The sequence below is a fragment of the Sturnus vulgaris genome, chromosome 15, assembly GCF_052056855.1.
Source record: "Sturnus vulgaris isolate bStuVul1 chromosome 15, bStuVul1.hap1, whole genome shotgun sequence".
Classification (NCBI taxonomy): Eukaryota; Metazoa; Chordata; class Aves; order Passeriformes; family Sturnidae; genus Sturnus; species Sturnus vulgaris.
Window position 1 is genome coordinate 9,175,626 of NC_142257.1, and position 23,361 is coordinate 9,198,986.

At 46.0% G+C, this 23,361-nt stretch overlaps 1 protein-coding gene across 1 annotated transcript; it reads left to right on the forward strand.

The window, feature by feature from the left end:
* Window positions 1–14,056: 14,056 nt before the first annotated feature.
* On the forward strand, window positions 14,057–14,587 carry NEUROG1 (neurogenin 1). The gene has a single exon (XM_014883370.2). It carries the CDS (start codon window positions 14,057–14,059, stop codon window positions 14,585–14,587), a length of 531 nt encoding a protein of 176 aa, XP_014738856.1.
* Window positions 14,588–23,361: the final 8,774 nt, after the last annotated feature.

Below are 23,361 nucleotides of genomic sequence, written 5' to 3' on the forward strand. Positions count from 1 at the left end.
CCCTCAGACTCAAATATCTCTGCTAAAACATTTAAATAAATTGTATATGTACATGTACATGTAGGTACTTCCTCTACCGAGATTTAGCAGCAATCTTAAGCTTTGGCTTTGTTTTCCCCAGATTTCAGGTTGTGAAGCCTCAGGAGACCCTTCAGTCCAGCCTCCCTAACACACAGAACATACATTTGTGCTCTGAGACTGAAAATGAAGCCGCTGAAGTATGGTCTGAGCACACACCAGCCAGCCATGACTGCTCCCCAGTTAGCAATTTACCTTCCCAAGAGCCTGAACATTTCAGGGTAAGCAGGAGCCTTGCTTCATCCTGGGGAACAGGAGTAGGACACACAGGTCCCACAGGTCCTTTACTTGAGCACCAGTGCTGCACCACAAGGGTGTGAACCCATCCCAGAGCCTCCAGAAAGGGCAGTAGGCAACTGCAAATCCAGACGGCAAATCTGCTCCCTGGCACTCTGCAGGAGCACCAAGCCCTGCACAGGAGACCTGTCCACACTCCCCATCCTTCACCTGGGCATTGGGTACCCACAGGCTGCACCCATTCCAAAACAGTGCTATTAGATTTTATTTCACTAAAGGCACAGCCTTCACCCGAGCAGCTGCAATGAGAGGACACAATAGCAGGGAGACCTGCCTGGCCTTTTCAGTGAGAGCACTACATGGGATTAGTAATGTTACACAGAGCCTTTCACCACTTGCTTTTCACTACTTCATATATGGTCTAGGTCAGCAATGGTCAAAAAAGTTTATTAAGAAATGATGGTTGCTTGGTGCTCTGTGTGAGATGGCTCTTGGCAGGTCCTGCTGTGCCCCAGCTCCCACAGGCTCCCTAAATCAAGGCATGAGGCCATGCCAGATTGTTACACACATGGAGACCTTTCCTGACCACGTCCATGTGGTGGAAGTGCTGGTTCCACACCAACAAAGTTTTATCAGGACTGTGGGAGGAAACGTGGGGATCGATGGTAAAGTCATTGTTGGGGCTGGGGGTTTGCACTGGTCACCCCTGAGACCTGAGTGGGAAGTTGAAGGCAGTGTTACAGAAACACAAATGCTCTCTGAGCTAATTCAACAGCAGAGTTGGGTCCCTTCCGGGCCCATATTTTCAGAGAATAGGAACAAATGTAAATAAAAAAGCCACCGTCCCCAGGATTCACCATCCCACTGGGATCCAGAGCCAGAGAGCTGTGCCTGTTTAAGGGTAAAGGGCCTCTGTGCCTCCTGACATCACTTAACAGGTTTTATATGAGCCCAGACAGAGGGCCCTTGCACTCTCCAAAACACACTTCCCCTGTAGTCAAATGAAGCTTCAGTCACGTTTGGGGTATTTTTCCTCCAAAGCCAGTTTTCAAAATTGAAACACTGAAATCCAGCATCTGACGACCTCACTTATTCCTGGTTGTTTCAGCATCTTTGGGAAAAGTTAAGATGGTTTGGGCTGAGTTTGGGCTTGAGATCCAGGAGGATGGACAGCCCATCTTGAAAACCCTGAATGCACCAAGGTCATGCCAGGGCTTTCTGTAGATCTTCCATGCCTGGCATTCATGCTGGGATTTGTTGTTCAGTTTGCTCCCTTCAGCGGGTTAGGGTGTGTGTGGCCACAACTGGAAATACAGGTATTTTTGAGGACTGCTGTTTGCAGTGCTCACTAACTCTGTGTTTGCTCCATCAGAAGCTCTGTGTCTGTTATTCATTGATTTCCCTCTGATCCTAAACCGCAAACAGCCAAGTGTTTCCTGGAAATTCCTTGGTTTGCCTAGAAAGGCTGCACCCCATGAGCCTCCAGATATCCTTGTAACCAGCACACATTTCTGGCAAAGATCTCCCCTAATTCCTTTACCCAGAATAGCAACAGGGATTGCCATTGCCTGAAAGACAGTGGATGCAGCTGCATTTTCAAGCAGCTCCAGGTGCTTAGAGGGACCACCAGTGCTTGTAGATATCAATACACACCTCACAGAAATATGAACTGTTTTCAAAATCCTGGGCATTCAGGCAACTTGGAAAACACCACAAAATTTTTGGCTGTGCTTTCTGAGAACACATACCTGCATCTCTATGGAATATGCCTGCAAAGATATCTGAACTACAATTTCATGGAGAGATAGTTGAGAATCTGCATTAAATGGGGTCACCATCCTTTTACCTTCCAAGGCTTTCCCTTGGATCATCACCTCTGCTATCCACCAGTGCTATAGCAACAGTTCCTGAGTCATGCTAGAAGTATTAAAGTATTTAATATCCCATACAGTACACATCCAGAAGTTGGGTTTTGAGCATTTCTATGAGCCAGCACTACTTGAGGCAAAGCCCAATGAGATCAAAAGGATGGTTGGGAGGCCCCAGCAGCCTGGGATTCAGGCCCCTTGTTTTCTCTCACTGGCACTTTGGTGTCCAGCCGCTCCTCGGCCATGGCCATCAAATCCCAGCCCAGATGTTCTGAAAGAGCAGTGGGGAAAGCAGGGCTGAAAGGACATCTAGTGGCAATCAAAAGTCTTCTCAGTCAGCCAAGGGGCACCTCTACGGCTGTCTGCACTATAAATCAATTTGGAGCCTGCTCATTGTGCTGCTGTTGCTGAGAATGCTCCTTCCCAGCTCTGCAAGAAAAGCCTCAACTATTGCATTTTGGTTTAGGAAACACCTCCAAAGAATTAAAAAAAACAAACAAAAAAAGGCAAAGCAGCTGTGGTTTTGGGAAGCTTGCTCAGAGGTTCACACAGTTATATTAGGCTGTCAATTTGGACCTTGTACTCTAATGGAAAAGAGAACACCTGGCTGCTCTGTCTACAGGAGCCACGTCCCTCACACCAGTATGGGAAACTGGATTGCAACACAACTCAGGGCAGACTAATTCCCAAAACACCTGCCCCAAATCCTTTAAAAACACCAAGCGTTTCTGATCAATATGATTTTCTTGCCCAGAGGTTCTCCTTCCTGCCACCTGCACCCCAGCAAGCCCAGCACCCCATGTGGTTGCCATTACTCTGGTGTTGCATTGGTGTCCTGTCCTCAGGTAGGTCCCTTTGACCTCTCAGCAGTAAAACCCACACATGCACAGTATCACCTGCAGTGCCTGAAGTGGAGGACTTGCTCCCTTTTGCTGGGTACCAGCACAGCTACATCCAACCAGCACAACAAAGCCAAGATCCCTGGAAAAAAATGCCTGTAGGGATGTAACATGCATTAGTTTTTTCTCTGAACATCCAGCAACAGGTTGCATTTCTAGTCCTTTCGCCAACCTCTGAAGTCCTCAAATCCCCTTTGATTTTTCTCTCATGTTTTGCCTGTTCGTGTTATCAGTTCTTTGGGCAGTGACTGCTCTGACGACACACATGGAGGGCGTCCAGCCCAACAGGAGCTACTCCCTGTGAGCAGGCACGCAGGACCTGGGAGAGAGCAGTGACATGACATGAAGTGACAGAAAAGAAGGCAGGCAGCCAAGGCCTGGAAAATCACCATGCCTGTGTTTTTGGTTTTCATCCTGCACAATAAAAGAGGTTAGTGAATTCCTCTTGAATGGTTTTCAGAATCTCCTCCAAGTAAAAAAAAAAGAATCCTGTTCATGTTCACTTAAGGCTGATAATTACAGGAATAATTATGATTTATTCCCATCATAAATCTTGGAAGAAGAAAAAGGTTCTGAGGTTTTCAAGATTTGCTGGATGACAAAAGAAAAACACAGCTCTAATTGCCCTCCTTTGTTGTGTTTAATTAAGGATTCAGAAGCAACTGATCTCAGGGTTTTTTTCATGGTTACAAACCTGCAAGGAAAAGAAAATCTTTCTGCAGAGGCACCAATCAAAGCTTTGTTGGGTTACTAGGCACTAAGTGTGCTACATCTGAATACTCAGGACACCCAGAAAAAGAAGCTTATTAAAGGAAAAGAAATGCTACAACAGGCTTCTTTCCACCCCCCCCCACCCCACCCCCCCCACTTCCAGTAGGCCTTGGCAATTTCGAGCTCACTTCTAATCCTGGAAGAAATGTCTTTTGTCTTTACTCATGAGCATTTTTACCTCATTATTGACCATTCAATTGTGTTGCATAAAAACACTTCTCCATTTCTATTACCTTCATAATTCTACCATTTATATATTTTCTTATGGTTTGCTTCAACTTCCTATATTATCTCTCCAGACTTACGACTTCTGCAACTACATCAGGAAAATCAAACCAGCCCAGAGCTCTTCAGCTCCTTCCCTGGGCCAGCAATTCCCAGTCAAGCACCACTTCTCCCGAGCAAGAACCAGTTTGCCAAGTGCTACTTCTCCAATTCAAAGTGTAAGTGACTGTCAGGGTGTTCCCTCTCCATTTTGTGCAATAACTAAAACAGTTCTGCCATGAAAATCCAGTTCCTCATTATAGCAAATTATAGTGTGAAATCATCACGTCTGGGTCCGAGTGATGCCACCAGCCCACAAATTACATTATGCTCAGCCAAGGCTGCAGGAAGTTAGAGAATAAAACAGGCAAGAAATCCTTGGGATTACTTTCAATCTGAAGGCACTTGGGACAGTGTTTTTGCAGAAAGCAGTGGCACTTGAAAAGTGTGGCACTCCCAGGCTGAAAGCAGGACCAGCCCACACCGCATGCCCAAAGGGAACACAGAAACACAGAATATTCTGAGTTGGAAGGGACCCACAAGTTTCATCGAGTCCAACACTCGAGTGAATGGTCCTGTGAGGAAACAGAGGTTTGGGTTGCCCAGAAGGTAAAATCCCAACACTTCCACTGCACAGAACATCCTAGATAATGATGCCTTGAAATGCTGCTCTACAAAGGGAAAATACCAGCTTTAAAGGAGAAAAAAAAAGACTTCTTGGGTTTGTCATGATGTTTGGGAAATGTTCATTTAGGGTCAGGAGAAAAGGATGAAGGGAAACACTGAATTTGGCTAAAGCTTGTTGTGGAAAATAAAAAAGCTAAATAGAAATGAAGAACAGCCATAAAGCAAAGAATGGAGGGGAAACAATCATTTTTCCGTGTTACAGGAGATATTTTCCCACTTACTTGAAGCAGGTGCCCGGGTTTTCCAGCAGAGCCTCTACACAGGGTTATCCATCCCAGCCACTGCTGGGAGAGCAGAACCGGCTCCAAGCGGCAGCTTGGTGGAGGTTGACACCTTGTGGCGATTCCCATCACTTACAAGTCAGGAAAACAGGGTTTATTCCTTTTTTTTTTCTTTTTCCCCTTCTGGCGAAGATGGTGGGTGGGGTTCATAGCCGCAGAGCTAAATTCCCAGCACCTGGCACGTTATCTGTGGGCTAGGGGTTGGGGGTCATTAACAGTTTAATGAAGATAAATAACACCAAACACTGAAAACTATATAAAAAGACATCCAAGTCATATCCCATCTGTTTATGGGGGAAAAATAAAGAAAAGGAAATAAAGATTCCTTGGGATAACACCAGCTGTATATACACAAGGCCCACAAGACAAGTAATAGAAAATGATCTAGTGAAAGATATTTCTCACCGATTTTTCAGTCTTATTGGATCCCCTCCTGTTTGCACAGTGGGGTAAGAGGGGCAAAGCCCTGACTAACTCCAACAGCTGCTTTGGAGAACTGAAGCTGCATCAGCTCCAGAGAAATCATCTCTAAGGAGTAAACAGAAAGAGGCACAAGACCTGCCATGCATTAAACCTGGGGTGAAGGAAAAATTACCCTGGGTTTCATGTCTTGGGTTTAAGAAGTACATTCACTTATTCATTTATAAATAGCTATTTTAATGCAATTTACTACATCCTTAAATTGGAAGAGAAAGGGCATCCCCTCACCAGAGGCCCAGCAGAAACATGTCAGCCAAACTTGTCTCCCCTCATTAGCCAAGTACTTGTTCCAAAGGAGCTTCGTATTGTCGAAGTGCATCCAGCCCCAGGAGAAAAAAAACTTCACCTAGGACATTTACTTTCCCTTAATCATGTTGCTCCATTGTCTAATTTCCTGAATACTGAATTCCTGAATACTAGAACTAGTACTTTGTATTTACTTAGCATTTTACCCCTGCAAGCCATTCCAAAATATGTATTAGCAGGCCTAAAACTCAGAGTGGACAAATGTTCAGGTATTATAAGGGCTAATATATACCTTGAAAACTCTTCTTTCCACTTAACTGTTGGTCAGGCTTAGCTGCATCCCCCGATCCTCCACAGTCCCACTCCAGGCATAAAGCTTAGCACCTTCTCTGTCTTCCTAGAGAATTTTTTCTTCTCACTCTCTCCCCAGTTCAGCTGCACCATTTTGTACTGGTGCCAGCAAATCCAGCAGTTTGGACCTATATGCTGCCTGAGAGTTTTCAAGGGCTGTTACACATGTAGCTTAAAACTATTACTTTTCTCTTCTTTCGTCTTTATACCTGGAGGCATTATCATGAAGAGCTACTGAAAGAGATGGTACCTGGCTGTGAGTATGATGGAGAGCAAGAGGGACTCTCTCATCTTCACAGCTGCTTTCACCAATAAGGGGTTGAATCCAGACTAGAATTTCAGATGTTCAAACCTGTGGGTTCGTCCCTGAAAAATGGGAACTTTAAGGGATATATTGCCCATATAATATTAAGGTAAATGGTAAGTTAAATGGATAACCAGAGGCCATTTAAGTCAGTACAAAGGGTTCCTTTAAATTCCAGACAGTAGAGCAAATCTACGCATTATGTACCATACGCTGAGATGCAAACCCTTGTCCCTGCATGGCCGAATTTGCAGCACTGAGCCTTGGGGTGTCACCCTCATCCCTCTCATGGCCAGAGTGGCAGGACCTGCACCCCAAAGCGTCATCCCTGAGGTCAGGGTGCAGGACCCTGAGCCCAGGACTGTTGGCTGGAGCTGTCTCCTCTCCGTTCCCACCTGCCCACTTTGCCCAGGCTCTGGGGCACCTGCAAGCACTGCAAGCACTGTCAGGTGCCTGCCTAGCCCTCACATCTCATTTGGGGTGAATTCACCTGCTTTTTTTTTTTTTTTATTAGAAATTGTTAGCTTCTTCCTCACTAATATAATCTTTTACTATAGATTGCCTCTATTTATGTATGTAATACATCCAGTTTCCTTTGATGTGAAAGGCATCTGGATGGTTTCATACTGATGTCCCTTTGGAGAAAAACCTTTCCCACCTGCCCCAACAGCCTGGAAGTGGATGCACTTCAAAATGGCTCCCCACTTAAAACTATGTGAAGCATCTCTATTTTCTTTTATGTACATTGTGCTCTAATTGCTAGGGCAGAGCAGCAACTGAGGTGTGACAGGGAATTTTGATCAAGGCTCCCTGGGAATGCGAGTGACCCAGCCTTCCTCTCCTACTCTGTATGCAGAAGTACATACATTTATGTGTGTACCAGCTGGTATCATCACAAGAGCTGCACGTGTGCATGTGTGTGACTGTGTTTCTGCACACATCTGAGTGTGGGGATGTGGCTGGGTGGCTGCACATGTGGGACACGTGTCTGTGTGGCACGTCCATGGGATGATGCTCCCCAGCCTTGCCCTCCCGGCCCAGATCCTGAGGAAGGAAGCAGGCAATTCCCTTCGGGTGTAACCCTTGTCCATACAATGCCAGAGAAGGGATTATAGCAGGGATTAACATTTTAAACTCTCCTTCTAGACCTACTCAATCAAAGATCCTCAGGCCAGTAATTGTATTTCTGTCCTGGGATTACTGCGTTCCTGAGTCCAAACCTCAATTTCAGAAGTTGAGGTGAGCTTCACCCCCCAGTGCCTGTGTACCCCAAACTCCCTGGGTCGGGGCAGAAGCCTCTGCATTTGGGTTTTCTTCCATTTTTTAGCCATTCTCTCCAATTCCCTTGCCACAGTCGGGAGAAGACTCCATGAGTGTTTTTCTTGTCGCCTGCCTCCTCCTAATTCCCAGTAATTTATCCCATATTAAAACTCCCTTAAGGAAGAATGGCCCGGGACCCAACACCTGCTATGCAAATGGCAGCAAATCTCCCGGGACCCCGCGGCGGGGCTGACAACGCTCCTGGGCCATCCTCCCCAGCTGCAAGGCTGCATCCTCAGAGCCCTCCAGAGTTCAGGCTCAGTTTCACCCCCAACATTATGGTGCTTAAGTCTTTCAGGTTATCTTTGCCCCTCCTAAGCTGAATTATTGATATGGAAGGTATAAAAGAAAACCTGAGTATCTCAGCACGTAGTTAAGCTTCTTGTTTTGGATGTTGTTGGGGGATTTCTTCTGCAGGGCAGTTAGTGAATTTTGTCCCTTTCTTTCAGGATAATTATCCGAGCTTCAATTAGCAAAATAAAAATCAACAAAAGAGGGAGAATTGTGGGAGGGAGAAGGTGGAAGGGGAAAAAGAGAAGAAAAATCTCTTTCACAATAGAGGTGCAGGGGGAAAGGGCTCGTTTCTCAGAGGTGACATCCTAATCTCATTTTTCCCAGTTAATGTGGTAGCCAGGAAGCTGGGGAAGGGCCAGGCAGGGAGTGTGGCTCAGCAACATGACCGCAGCAGGAGGGTTTGGCCCTTTTCCTTGCACAACTTGGATTAGGGTTGTTGAAACCTTGGGCAGCCAGTTGCATCCCCAGGCACCTTCACCCCACACGGATCCAGCCCATCTCCCCGGGGGATCCCATGCTGGGGAGCCCCACAGGGACCCCACAAGCCCTCCATCTCCACGCTTTCTTCCCATGGCCCTTTACCATGATCACACATTTCCCAGCCCTGAGCACTTGAGTGACATTTGGGCTATTATTCGAGGAGATAGATTGTTTGGCCTGAAGATGCATTGTTTGGGCTCCTCATAAAAGAAACAAGTTAAATGCCACAGCTACCACACACAAAAATGACTCCTTCTGGCCATAAAACCAGTGGGACAAGGAAGTGGCTGTAAGAGTCAAACATAATTGATGCTCAGAAAGATGTTATAAATAATCTGCGCCGAGTCCTCCTCTCTCATGTGCCTCAAAACCACAGAAAGTGGCACTTTTCTTTTTCCTCTTTATCTCCCCTTGAATTCAGAAGCTTAATACACCGTGAGCACCAATAATTGATGTATGTTATAATTCTTCATTACCCTATCAGTAGTCTGGGAAAATTGGAAGAAAAGAAAATGCCAGAAAGTTATGGTAAAACTTAAGATGCGACAGAAGTAGCTTTCTTTGCTCATGCTGTGAGTGTTTGAATAAGAAGAATGTCCCTGCACTGTAACAAGCTAAAAGAATGAGGAAGACAAAGGATTTCACGAAAAAGGTTTAGATAGAAGACAAGGCAAGTGAAACTGAAAGGAAGGGAAAAAAAACGTTTACAATGGAACAATGCGTGTACTAATCGCTTTGATATATTATACAAACCCAAAGACCCAAAACATTGTGTAATTATTTATAAATGACTTCTCCACTCCTGTGTATAATACCACAGCAAGAATAAAACTGCAGGCTACTCTCTAAACTATTTCTAAATAGACCTAGCTCAAAAGGAAGCAGAAGTGTTTGAAAAAAAATAATTAATGGTTGATTTTATGGTTGTCTCATTAAAACATTTTAATTACAACAAACAAAATACATTTGTGCTTGCAGGGAACAATCGTTTACCAACTCAACCCCCACTTCTAAAGAGAAGCAAAATGTTACATCACATGTTTAAAACCTGAAAATAAAGCATTCCCACTATTTCTGCAGATCCCCCAGGAGGGGTTGAGCCCTGACTGCAACTCCTAGGCACTTGAGCGGGATTTCAGAGAGGATTTGCCTTGCTGGGCCAGGGCCCCACTGGTACATGGGGACACTCCCTGTGATGCCCCCGTGCTCTCCACCCCAGGCAGCCCCTGGCACCCAAGGCCTCACACTGGCCACAGGAAGGTAGGAGAGAGGCCAAATCCTTTACAAAGCCCTTGAGCTGCTCCCAAAGTGTTTCCCTGGCAGAAGAACTGCCTCCTGTTCCAAAAAGAGCTAATGCTGCCTCCCTGCAGGCTGAGTTTCCTTTCAAATATTGGGCTTCCAGGGCTGTCCATTAGCCAGCAGCCACAGCATCAATCCCTGAACCCCCTGTGAGCCTCGGGCTGGAGCTGCAAGGTGACTCCAGCTGCGTGAAGGGTCCCAGGAGCACAGCACCGTTTGTCCATCCCTACCCTCACAGCCCTCACCACATGGCTGTCCCCAAACCAGGCTGGACAGAAGCCACTGTGCTCTGCACCTTGTCCAGACAAGCACAAGGAGACAAGCTGCCCCACTGAACCATCTCCTGGTTTTCTACCTGCTTTTAAAATTCCTGCTGCCTCCGCCCAGGCATCTCCAGGGGTGAGGGGACCAGATCCTTCCTTTACTCCTGCAAGGCACTGGGTCCAGCTTTCTGCTCCGGGTGACAGCTTTGCTGTCAGCCATGTCAGCTCTCCAAATTTAGTTCAAGCATTCTCCACAGGCAGCTCTGCCTTCTCTTTCTGGCCATACTTTCAAACAATGAGGGAGCAAAAAAGCAGTATTCTTCTGGTTGATTTGTTATTTTGACACTCATCCCAAGAACTCATCATTAGTTCAAGCCCTCTTACAATAACGTAACAAAAGACAGAGTTTGCTGAATTGCTGTAATGATGTGCATCTTAAGACTTGAGAAAATAATATGTACCTCTGACTTCTCTGAAGCATTCCAGTTGCAGGAGCAGTTTTACTGTAACCTGCTAATTTCCATGCTTGAAGAGTGATGCTAACACTGCTCTAATGACCATAATTCTGGTTGAGTTTGAAATGTGAAGCTGAATACCTTGGAGTTTTATTTACTTTTACAAGGTACAGCAAACACTTGCCAGGGAATGGCATCTTCTCACAGACTGGCTTTGTCTTGGAAGGAAACAGTGCATCCCAAGAGCTGCAGGGAGCCTTGTGGCACATTTTCTCCAAAAGCCCTTCTTCCACCTTTATTCATCAATTCCTACTTTTTTTGGAGTCCAGCCACGAGTGAGACGCCACACATGATGTCTCAACATGAGGGCAGAGGAACAAGCTTCATGCTCGAGGCCTTACAAGCGATAAATGTGCTGCATGGAAATGCACCCACGACAATTTGGATTTTGGATAAGCAGTTTGCCATCACTTGTAAGGGAGGATGGGCCAATCCAGCCATGCTTTTGTAGTTTTCTTAGTAAAAAAAAAAAAATTACATCTTTTTCCCTCTCACTTTTTTTAAGTGCTGTCTCTCAAAGCAAATTATGAGGTATTTCTGAAAACTTCCTTAGAGTTCAAAATATGAAATTAATAGCATCCATGAGCACAGCTGAGCCCAGCTACATTTTCATTAAGGTGGATAAATTAACATCAAAGGCTAAAACTCAGGATAAGGCCATCACATCACAGTGAGATGTTAGCAAGACACTGTGTGTTTCTTGCAATCATTGCTCATGTTTCATTTTGGAATTTTTTCTTTTCCTATCCCAGAAAACTTCACATAACTTCAGCAGCCGACTTCCATAGGAGCAGGCTCATAAGGTGTAAGAGCTATTATCTGTGTTGGCTGAATAATTTATCTGCAAAATTAGTAGAGGGCTTGTGATAGAACTGGTTGAATTATTCATCGGGAATAAATTATCCAAGATATTTAGCACTTCTTTCTGTTTGCGAAGGCTTCCTGAAACAATTCTGGTTCTGTGAATGCATTCGTTATTCATAAGTACGTAGTGAATAGATTATGCAAACAAATTTCAGCCTATGGGTTGTTTGTGAAACATTCACTTCAGCCCTGGCTATTCATGGCTATGACTGATCACAGAGACACATGGTGCTCTCTCCCCTCCTTGATTGGAGCACAAACTTTTAAAACAAGAGAATAACAAATGACAAACTGCAAATGATGGATAAGGACTAATGAATAATGCGCTTTCACTGCAAACTTTCAGACAAGTGATTGGTTGTGCCAAAGTCTGTGAAACTCTAGGGAATCATAAACATTTTAATGAATAAACTATTGACTGCTCAAACACAACTAAAAAAAGACAATAAAAGTGTTGCAGACAACACTGGAGTTTATATCACTATATATAAAACGCACAGTAACAAAAGTTGAACACTTTTTGCCATATGCTTCCATAACCTTTAAATTTTGCCCCTTCTGGCTTTCTGGTTACTGCTGGAAACTCCACTGTCGGTCTCTGCCTGCTGACAGAATCCTCTAATTGTGCCGTCACTTAAGGACATGAGTAACTCAGTGAAGTGGAACTGCTTAGTGCAGAAAGTCACTTATGTATGCAGAGGCCCTGAAAACATCAGCCTGATTGCAGGTCCAGTGAATGAGATAGCCCAGTCCCTCCCGAGAACAGCCAGGCCCCCCCACCCTGTCGCCTGCCGTACCTGGATATATTGCACAGCCCTGGTCTGCAAGTGTATAAAGATATAAAAAAGCAGAAAGCGAGCTGATCCTGCAAGCTCGGCCACTGCCAAACTACTTCTAGTTTGAGACTCGTTAATATTCATCACCCAGGGCTTTTTGGATTGCTCACTTCTGTGCATGATCTTCTTGGCACAAGGAAAACAGTAATAACTCTCATAGCAAACTCCTCGCTCAGGTTCAAGTAAAGAATGGTTGCTAAGAACCTAAAACGCAGAGATATACAATAATTTATTGTATAACTATCAATTTTCCCTGTTTATCAAAGATCAAAGGCATAAGAGAAAATCAAAGGAGAGGGAATCATTCTACATTTTGTATAAGGGGAAATCAGGTAAATACATGTGTGTTTAGGCATAGGCATCTGAAAACAGCTATTGATGGGCGATGAAACTGAAAACCTTCCAAGGACAGAAGTACCTGAGTGCTGACAATGGGACTTCTTCCAAGCAGGGAGAACAGGATGCAAAGAGCCAGATGTCAGAATTAGGAAACTTTTTAGCCACTTACAAAACTGTGGCTTCCCAAAACATGAGAGAGTGATACCCTGGTTCTGAATGGGGACTAGCAGAAGCAGCAAGAACTTTACAATCAAAACAGTGCAATTCTTTGGTTTTATCCAGACAAAGAAGAATTCTATCTGTACATTGTATACATATATTACAACCACCGAATCTTATAAATGTCCCTTGGAACTTTTAACTTTCTGAACACCTGCAAAACCCTTTTCAAAGCGAAGCACGTGAAAGCCAAAGCGCACGTGTTGATATTCACCTCAGAAACGCAGGAGGGAAATACCTGCTTTGAGTTTCACCGTTTTTAGAGTATTTTCACTTTGACGGGCGGATGTAGAAAAACCGCAAGGTGCAACGAAAACTTGACAAAATCTTACGCCCGCATCTGGCTGGGGAATAATCCACGGCTCATCCTCTGGAAATCCAGATTAACCTTTCTCTTTCCCCAAACCCCGTGCTCTCAGCGGTTTAAACTCACACTGGAGCCCCTCCGGCCGGAGCGGGACGGTGACCCCTCCACCCGCGCGCTGAGCCGCGACCCCCCTGCCCCGCTTTGTCCTGCCGTCTCCCTGCCTGCACACGGGGGGGAAAAAGCGGGGGGACCCCCCCTCTCTCCCCCGTCCCCCGGGGGCGCGGCAGATGCGCGGCCGCCCGCGGTAATTGCGGGCACGCTCCGGAGGGCGCGGCGCACGGGGCCGACCTGCCGCCTCGGCGCGGCCCCGCGGGGCGGCCACGGGGCCATTGTCCGCCCAACGCTATAAGAACGGGCGGCCGCGCCGTCGTGTGCCAAAGCCGCCGCTCACACGAGCGGATCGCAGCCCGCAGCACTTCAAAGCCACGCGCGGTCGCGTGTCCCCCCGCCCCGCCTTTCCCCGGGCTTTGGCTTTTTTTTTCGCCTTTTTTTTTTTTTTTTCCCGGTGCTGAATACCCTGCTTTTTCCCATAGCGGCCGGCTCGGCTTTTTCCTCGCAGTGTTTTTATACCGTTATTGCTTAACCGCATCCCCGGGAGTGCCTTTCCATGTGAGTACAGGAGCGCCGGCACCTGCCAAGCACCCGCACCGCCACCCTCTTCCTTATATTTACTTTTTTTCCTTCCCCCCACCCCCACATTTTCCCCGGCAGCTTCGCACCTTCCCCTTCGCTCCCCCCTCCATCCTCCCGTGCCCCGCGTGGCAGTGACGGGGCTCCGGCTTCTCTCCCGCAGGATGCCCGCCGAGGCGCCCAGCAGCGGCGACTGCGCGGAGGCCGGAGCTCCGCGGGAGCGGCGCAGACGGCGCGGCCGTGCGCGGGCGCGGACCGAGGCGCTGCTGCACACGCTCAAGCGCAGCCGGCGGGTCAAGGCCAACGACCGGGAGCGGAACCGCATGCACCACCTCAACGCCGCCCTGGACGAGCTCCGCAGCGTCCTGCCCACCTTCCCCGACGACACCAAGCTCACCAAGATCGAGACCCTGCGCTTCGCCTACAACTACATCTGGGCCCTCTCCGAGACCCTCCGCCTGGCCGAGCAGTGCCTCCCGCCGGCCCCCGCCTTCCGCGGGGCCGCCGCGCCCCCCAGCCCCGGCAGCGACGCGGGGTCCTGGCTGTCCAGCGCCTCCCCGTCCGCCCCTTCGCTGTGCGCCTCCGCCTCCGGCCCCAGCAGCCCCGCCACCTCCGAGGACTGCGCTTATGCGCCCGCCGACAGCCTCAGGGGCTTCCGCGGGCTGCCCGCCGGCCCGGGCGCGCCCCTCCGCTAGCGCGCACCGCCCGCGCCCCCCGCACCGCCCGGCGGAGGGGGGTGAGGGGGGCCTCGTCCCGTTGCACTTTTCATCACTCTCCTTCCCCCCAGGCCCTTCCCCTCGACCCCCACCTCGTCTCCCGCACCACTCTGAAAAACTGGGAAGAAGAAAAGCGACAGATTTGCTGCCGCAGACGAGGTGAAAAGTCAATTTTACAATTTGTAGCTCTCCAGCGAAGAAAAACGAGCATGAAAATTTGGTTTGAACGCCCTGACAATGCCATGAAAAGGCTTAAGGGGCCGATGCGGGCCGGGGCGCAGCGCGGGGCTCAGTGCGCCTCCCCGGCCCTGCCCCGGGGCGGCTCAGCCCCTCCCGGGGGTCCCAGCACCGGCCCCGATGGGACCCCGCACCCGGCGGACAGCGGAGAGGCTCATGCATTATAGATGCTGACCCCCAGCGCGGCCGGCCTGCTTTAGACTGGGAGCAGACACGGGGTATTCAGCGACTGGACCAGACAGCGGTTTAATTTATTCAAGATGTTCATTCATATGAAAATTGTATTTTTGTACATAGAGAGCTTTATTCTATTATTATAACTCTTATCAAAGTGGAGGTTTTGTTTTTGTTTGGATTTTTTTTAAGAAATTGTACTTTACCCTGTAAATAAAATTTTTAACGTTTGTACTGAATTTTGGCAGTGCCTCTGGAGTTTTGTTTCTTGAACTGGAGGGGGTCACTCATCAGAAGAAGGCTGGGGTGGAAGGGAAGGGATCACCCCAAGGCAGCAGCCAGCACCTCCCACACCCCACTGGCCACAGACACATGCGGCTACCTGCGAACATCTTCTGGCCCCCAAGTCTCCTAGAGAGGGGATTAGAGCCTGTTGAGGAGATGCAGGCAGAGAACAGGAGCAGAGTGGTGACGCCAGCAGCGCTGGTGTTTCAGGCTGTCCTTGCCATGGTTCACAGCAGGAGCTGTAAGGCGTCAGGAGCTTTGGGGCAAGGAGAAGGTGCTGAACTCCTGAACAGGGTACACAGCTTGTAACTTTCCCTGAACCTGTAACACTGGCAGAACTTGACTGGCATGTGCCCCCTATTTTCCTCAAGTCACAAGGTGGGACGGCGGCTCTCCCAGTTCACTCACGGGCAGGGAAAGGAAAAAGAGTGGCCAAAGGTGTCATGTCATGGTCTCGGCACAAGCTGTGGCACAGTTCTGGCTCTCAGATAGAGATTGAGGGTGTCAAGAGTACCCTCGTCTCCAGGAAATCTGATCCACCGTTGCAAAATCCCAAATTTCCCTTTCTCCTGCAATTGTGTGTAATGGGGGAGCCCTCTGACCCCCGAAATCCTACCTTGTACTCTTCCTGAACTCCATCCGCCCTCTCTTTAGCAGTACTCAATGCTCTCATATTGCACTGGGCACACAGACCCTTAAAAACAAGTTTTATCCTCTTTGCCTTGTTTTATGGGGCAAATGAGGCAGCTCAGACATGTCTCTACAGCCATCTCCAAAACATGGGTGAGCTGGGGCTGTATGTGCAGTTAGCAGGGAGTTTTGTGGGAAAAGATGGAGAGATGGTGTTGTGCAAGCCCAAATAAATCAGATCTCTGATGGGACTGCCAAGGATTATGGCATGAATTTACTTTCATTTTTCTGTGCCTCAGTTTCCCATCTGTAAAACTGGGGTACCACCATCCTTTCATCACTGAATTTAAGGATTTAATTATGCAGAGCTTTCAGAGCACTCAGGTGCTCAGGGCTACAGGAAAAGCCCAGGTAGAAATTCTTTAGGACATGATCATACATGGTGTGGGGGAAAAGGCAGAGGGCAAACGTTGAAAGCATCAGACAGAACACTGAGAAGCTGTTCATCACACAGGCACACCTCTGCCTGGAAGTTAAACATCCTGTGGGAAGAAGATGGAGATATTATTAAAATTAGAAGGAGAAAAGCTGAATTAAGTTTGCATAGATTCTTCAGTGTCAGCATTTCCTCCTCTTTTAGTGCCTCAGCCTGCAATATAGATAAATATTTCTTTAACACAGTTTTCATATGCATGTCTATACAGACACACATCCACCTCTGCTTCTCAGCAATTAAAAATGCTGAAAAGTGTTATTTTTTTGAAATCCTAATAGCAGCATAATACTTGTATTAATTAAAGACACCATCCACCAGTATAGGGCAGTTCCTTAATGATGTCCTGTTAAATAAAAGAGATTTGTGAAATCTAATTCTGGCAGTAACAGGTCTTGATCTGTGACGCAGTGAAGCTTTGCTTGCACCTGCCCTTGGAAGCCAGAAGGTTTTGTATGCAGGAGCCTCCAGGGGCTGAAATTTAGTACAGTCCATGGAGGCGGAAGGTCATCTAAAGTCACAGGGTCCCAAGACACTGGACTTCAATCTCAAAGAAGAAAAAAAAAACCACTCCACAAAACTTCAAAATATCCTCTATTCTTTTGTGTTTTCTTAGCTGCCAGCAGAGATCTGTGGACATTATGCAGTATATAAAGACCATACATCTCGCAGGACTCAGTGTATGATGTTAATGTTCCTAATGGGCAGTGAAAGCTGCAAATTGCATGAGGACACAATTAGATTCATACATTAACATGAGTCAGAGAACAGTTTTTCCCTGGAGCAGTGATAGGTTCAGACATAGTTGAACAAATCTGCCGCCAGGACAGATGGAATGCCCATATTCAGAGGCTGCAGGGCCAACCTGCACCCCTGTTTGCAACAAGGAGGTTTGTATTTACTTTTATCAAAAGAATAGTTTGGTGAATTGGAACAGGCTTCCCCAGCTGGAAACAGGCGGCTATTTTTAATTAAACGAAAATCATCTCCTTGCATTAGTACGGGGGGTAAAATATGTGAATTAAATACTAGGGCTGATTAAAGCAAATGTTTTTGAAATACCAGATTGTTCTGTGGTAAAAAATAGCTATAAACAGGCAACAGTCTCAGTCCCACTGAAACCAGTGGCAAGATCCTTATTGACTTCAGAAATAACTGAAATAGAATCTTGATTTTTAATCCTGGCACCATATTGCATGTATGTATATGCAATTTTTTTATGTCTGCTGATATGTGTTGTTAACACTTTAGCTCTGTTGGATCCATTCAACCACCTCCAGGGCATGCAAGCATTAGGGACCCTCTGCCAGGAGATTCTGCAAGTCCTTAGGTCTCTCTTAATTCCCCTTTAGTTAGGAGAGAAAGTCTGAGATGGCTCCATTGATAGGGAATCCCTGCTGGCTGGAGACATCCAGCACAGACTTTCTTGAAATACAACTGGGATTATCCCACTTTCTCTCTGCTGGAATTTACTGGGGTGAAACAGTCCCCTACCAAGTGCAAGATGCTTGTGTGCTCTGATGTGAAGGACCCACAGCAGCTGGAACTACTCTGTTTCAGCCTTTTCCAACTGATTTGAAGCTCTGGAGATTCTCTGTGAATTACCTGTGCTCAACAAGTGAGCAATTAACTGCAAATCCAAAATTCTGTGCAGGTTTTAGATAACAAGTATTATCTGTAGTTTCAATGTCATGTGGTGCCCTACTTAGTGTCATCCTTGCTGTGATGAGGCTCAAATGATGTTTAGCATTTAGTTATGAACAAGAGCATCCTCAGAAAGATTTTCATTATTGGGCCTCAATCAGTCATAGATTTTGATTTTACTCTGTACGTGATCTGTAAAATACAGTCTGCACTACTACTTCTGAGTGCATGAAACCTAATATTATAATTACAGACCTCTGGGGCTCAAATGCTCCATTTAGACTGATTTGTATAGTAGGAAGAGCTCATCAGAGCAGAAGCAATGAGAACTAATTTTCAGGAGCTTTTTTTTGTTGGTGGCACGTGCAATTAAAAGAAGTCATCTGTTGAGCAGATCTGCTAAGGACCAAACAGATTTACTGTCCGCACTGTATGTGAGCAGAAGAGAGATGCAAAAATACTGCGTAAATACTTTCAGCTGATACTTTGCCTCTTACTTGTATAGTCTTCAAACAACCCTGCTAGAAGTTTTTTAAGTCTAGATTAACAAATTAAATTACTTGTTAGAACCAGGTTTATGTCCAGTAGCCTGGTAGCAGTGCCCATGAACAACTAATCCCTGTTCTCTCTTCCAAAAGAGACCAAAAGGTCTAATGGTCAATGAACTACTGAAGACCCCACAGATGTCACAGTACTTCACATGGTGAAGTAGCAGATCCCTTTAAAAGCCCTGTGGGACCCAGCCCCAGGGCAATGAGGAGTGTGACACGGAGCTGAGGGGGAAAAATAGCCATGCCCCTGGAAAAGGGGGTTTCCCCCCATGCTGAGGGTACTGTTCTCTCAAGAGAAATAGCAAAGGGTTCATATGAGGCACTACTGGTGTAGACCAAGACTCCACACACCGAGCAATGCTCCTCTATTATCATCTCTATTATTTTTCACTTTTCAATCTTCCAGTTTAAGATCCACTAGACAAGAGTAAAAAGACTCTTCCCAATGGATAATGCTCTTCTCTGACAGTGTGGAAATGCTGATGGCACAGCACTCGTTGTAATTCACTTTTGCCTCTATTTGACTGTGCAGAGCCTCTGTTAGAACCTCCCATCTTACTGCTTGAAAATCTCATGAAACTGGTCATTTGAAAAGGAAAATGAAATATCACATTAGAGAGGCTGGGGCAGATGCCACCCTTCTTCATGCCATGTGTATTGTTCCACAAGTACAAGAAACTCTTCTCACTCAGCTCCTATCCCGTTTGTTTTACTCATTGACTGCCTGTAGGAATTTGGCAAATGTCAGTAGGACGGAGCACATGGCATAGCTCTGCATAGAGTAAAAACTCGTGGAAGAAAGACTTTTAGAGAAGATATTAACTTTATTCTTTGAGTAATCATGAGTAAGGGTACACAGACACAGACTTGCATGCACTCTGCCAAATGGAAGTGTCAAAATCAAGTCCAGAACTTTGGCATCCTATCACAGAAATTGGAAAGAAAATGCTTTGGGTATCTCACTAACATCCCTGCTCCAGCTCATTCATTTAGTTTCACTATTCAGCCTCCTGATCTCTTGCTTTCAATCCAAGAGATGCATTGTGCTTCAGGGAAGCCTGTGTCAGTGCATGGTCTCCCTTCCACTCTTCCTTCATGATTGTGAGAGGTACTTAATTACAAATTGAAGCATGTGAGGGGACTGATGCCTCTATTTCCCAAACAGGGATTTGGCAGAGTCCTCAGGACTTCACTGTCTCTTTCTTGGATTATTACATTCTGCACATTCCAGGATAATCTTTTTCTTTAACCTGAAGATTTCACAAAATTGCCTTCTAGGAAAGCATTTAAAGCTGTCTAATGGCAGTCCAAGGTGATTACAGACCTAAATGGTTTGTTGCACAAATAATGGATTAAGTTCCATCTGTAGGAGTTAATTGGACTTACTTTCATAAACAATCCACCTGCTCTGCCTCTCTCTATATGGCAGATGTCAGCAATCTTTATAAAATCATACCCAGGAATGCCTCCAGCAGGACTGTCTAGGGCAGCACCTACAGCTGCATCTACAGCCCAGCACAAATCTGGCAGAACATAGTGCTTTTCCAACTTGCAGGTTCCATTGAGATGACAAGCCTGAAGAAAGACAACATTTGCAAATATGAAAATACAAAATCCCAAACCTAAGATGGTGTTAGTCCACTTTTGGAGGTGCAGGAGAAGAGACACATAACCAAGGGACACTGCGGAATTAAAAGTTTGTCCCTTTTTCTGTTGTATGGACCAAGAGATCTGGGGGCCCTTGATGAACACTTCAGTTAGATAAATGAGGCCAAACAGAGGAGGCAAATATTACTAATTAAATGGAGGAAGACAAAATTCCCAGTGTGGTCATTTTCATGTTGGATTCCCCATGCTGACCTTCAGGATAATGCACAAATAAGAGAGTCTCAAAAACAGAGTCAGAAATAATGAAAATCACCAGTTGCAGGTAAAAGTTGATCAAACTATCCTAAACAGTCCTTTCCCACCTGGATATCTCCTTTAAAATATTCACTTTTGAGGAAGCAATATGCTTCTAGGCAAGGCTGCTGTCTGTGTGGAAGAATGGGACATGGCTTTCCAATGTAAATTTAACATGGACCAGAAGAAGTCTCTCTTCCCCTGTAGCTTCCAGTTTGGTCTCTGGGACTCACAGAAAACAGGTAATATTTACCTATACATTATTTTACTCAGACCCTAGAAAAGCTAGAGACCTTGCCATAAAAACCAGCAACTACAAGCAGCTGAGCCAATCCCTTCTTTCAAAGCCTAAAACCTTGATTTACTTTCCTACTTTTTCACTTGACAATCCCTAGGTATCAAAGCAGTTTTCTCTACTTCATTGGTAGTAGCATTCAAACCGAAGGGATTTAACTCCTGAGATAAAAGAATATGGGTTTTTTGTCCTTCCTATTTGAGTACCATCTCTTCTGCAACAAGTCTTTTGTAACCTGAAAGGAAAACCCTTCCTGTCACAACACCAGTAATGGATATTGCTCTCTAAATTACCACTTGCTTCACCAGGAGAGCAACTGATGCGCATCGTGTTTATCCAGCTCACTGAAGTGCTTTCATTATCTAAGAAAAGAGGTTAATTAGTATTTAATCAATCTTTTCACAGGGTACAGTTTCCTCCTCTCCTATTTGCAATCCAAAAAGACGTCAGCTTCCAAAGCCATAATGCCCTCTTGATAAATCAAGTGGCAACTAATGAGGTCTGTAGTCCCAGGGAAGGAAGGTCTGGGCTACCTGTCATCAGCACGGCTGTCACCTGCACTGCTTTCCCCCGGGAAGCACTTGTTGGGATGCTGGGAGATGCAGGGAGCCATATGGGATACAGGGAAGGGAAGGGAATTATCAGCTGGAGGAAGGTGCTGGTGACAGTGTACACTCCAAACTGGAGTGTGAGTGTGTATATCCAGTGCATGCCTCACTCTAATCCAGCTTGGAGGATTCACAGATAAATCTCACAGAAACTCTACCCTTAAGAGGAAAGAGATGGGTATTTATTCTCTCTTTCTTTTCTTTTCTTTTCTTTTCTTTTCTTTTCTTTTCTTTTCTTTTCTTTTCTTTTCTTTTCTTTTCTTTTCTTTTCTTTTCTTTTCTTTTCTTTTCTTTTCTCCTTTCTTTCTTTCTTTCTTTCTTTCTTTCTTTCTTTCTTTCTTTCTTTCTTTCTTTCTTTCTTTCTTTCTTTCTTTCTTTCTTTCTTTCTTTCTTTCTTTCTTTCTTTCTTTCTTTCTTTCTTTCTTTCTTTCTTTCTTTCTTTCTTTCTTTCTTTCTTTCTTTCTTTCTTTCTTTCTTTTCCTTCCTTCCTTCCTTCCTTCCTTCCTTCCTTCCTTCCTTCCTTCCTTCCTTCCTTCCTTCCTTCCTTCCTTCCTTCCTTCCTTCCTTCCTTCCTTCCTTCCTTCCTTCCTCCCTCTCTCCACTTCTTTCCTCCTTTCTTAAAGATAACTCAGGAGCCATCCCTGCATCTGCATGGGCTTGAACTTCAGAGGTAAGAGCCACTAATTATGCTTGTTGCCCAAAAGTTATGGATAATAAAAACATTATCCTGTTTCAAAGACACATATGTCGAACAATAGAGTTTTCATCATTAAGCAATAGGCAAGTATTTGTTCTCTTCCCTGAAAAACGCCAAAACCAAACCTCTCTCTCTTACCATTTCCACTGTGTTAGTTCTGTGGCTGTGGCTCTGCACAGGTTTTGCTGAAGCTAAACTGAGCTGAGACAAACACCTATTAAAGCAAAAAACCTTAATTTTGACCAGTCTTAGAGAGGATCTTGAGTGATCTGGTCCAAAAGAGCTGTTCCAACTGCCCAACCTTCACTTCTTTAAAAATACCCAGCAGCACTTGCAGTGGTATTTTTTTCTGAGATACCTAAACAGATAAAGTGCCCATGTATCCATATGCTCAAGCCCCTTTGGCTACTGGGCTATTCTCCCCATAGCCACCGCTGTTGACAATGAGGGACTGAGCAACATGCCCTGTGGTGGCCATGCTCTGGATTTCTTTCCCTGACTTTGGGAAATTCATTGTCTTTAGCATCATCAGTAGGTTCAAAGTCCACTTTCACTCCGTGGGGCGCCCTTTCTGGGTTCATAAAGCTACGTTCAGAAATCTTTGGGCAGACCCAAAGCTGACAAAAGTGTCATTAAATAATGCCGCCAATGAATGAAGCTACCAAAGAAGACATAGTCCAGTTTGCATCTCAGTTACAAGAAGAAAGTGCAATGACAGAGTGAGTAATTGGCTAATTGTCTATACGAGCTCTATTTTAACAGTGCAGTCGTGCGATCGCACCATCTGGGGGGAGCTTGGGGAGGGAGCCCCAGCGCACACAAAGCCAGCACGGCTCCCGACACGCAGGCCAGGCAACTGCCTCCTTCCCGGGCCAGAGGTGGAAGCTGCAGCCCCGAGTCTCCCCAAATATAGGCTGAGATGCTGAACCTCTGCTGATGGTGAAAGTTGGGGTGGTTGCCAAGCAATATCTGCGTTTTTTGAAGTGCATGCTGAAGCCCACCTAAGTTGCACAGTGCAGTAACCGAGTGTTAGTGCACAGCGATGCTGCCTGATTGCAGGGCTGCTAATGAGCACAATTAGACGGGTGGTTGGTGTCATGAGCCAGCATCCCTGGCCCAGATGTGCGAGGGTGCTGCCGGTGGCAGCCAGGGAGCTCAGCACTGGTGTGATTTCTGGGACATTCAGAAATGATGGCATTTCCCCCTCCTTGTCTTGGAAAAGCTGAATTACTGCCTT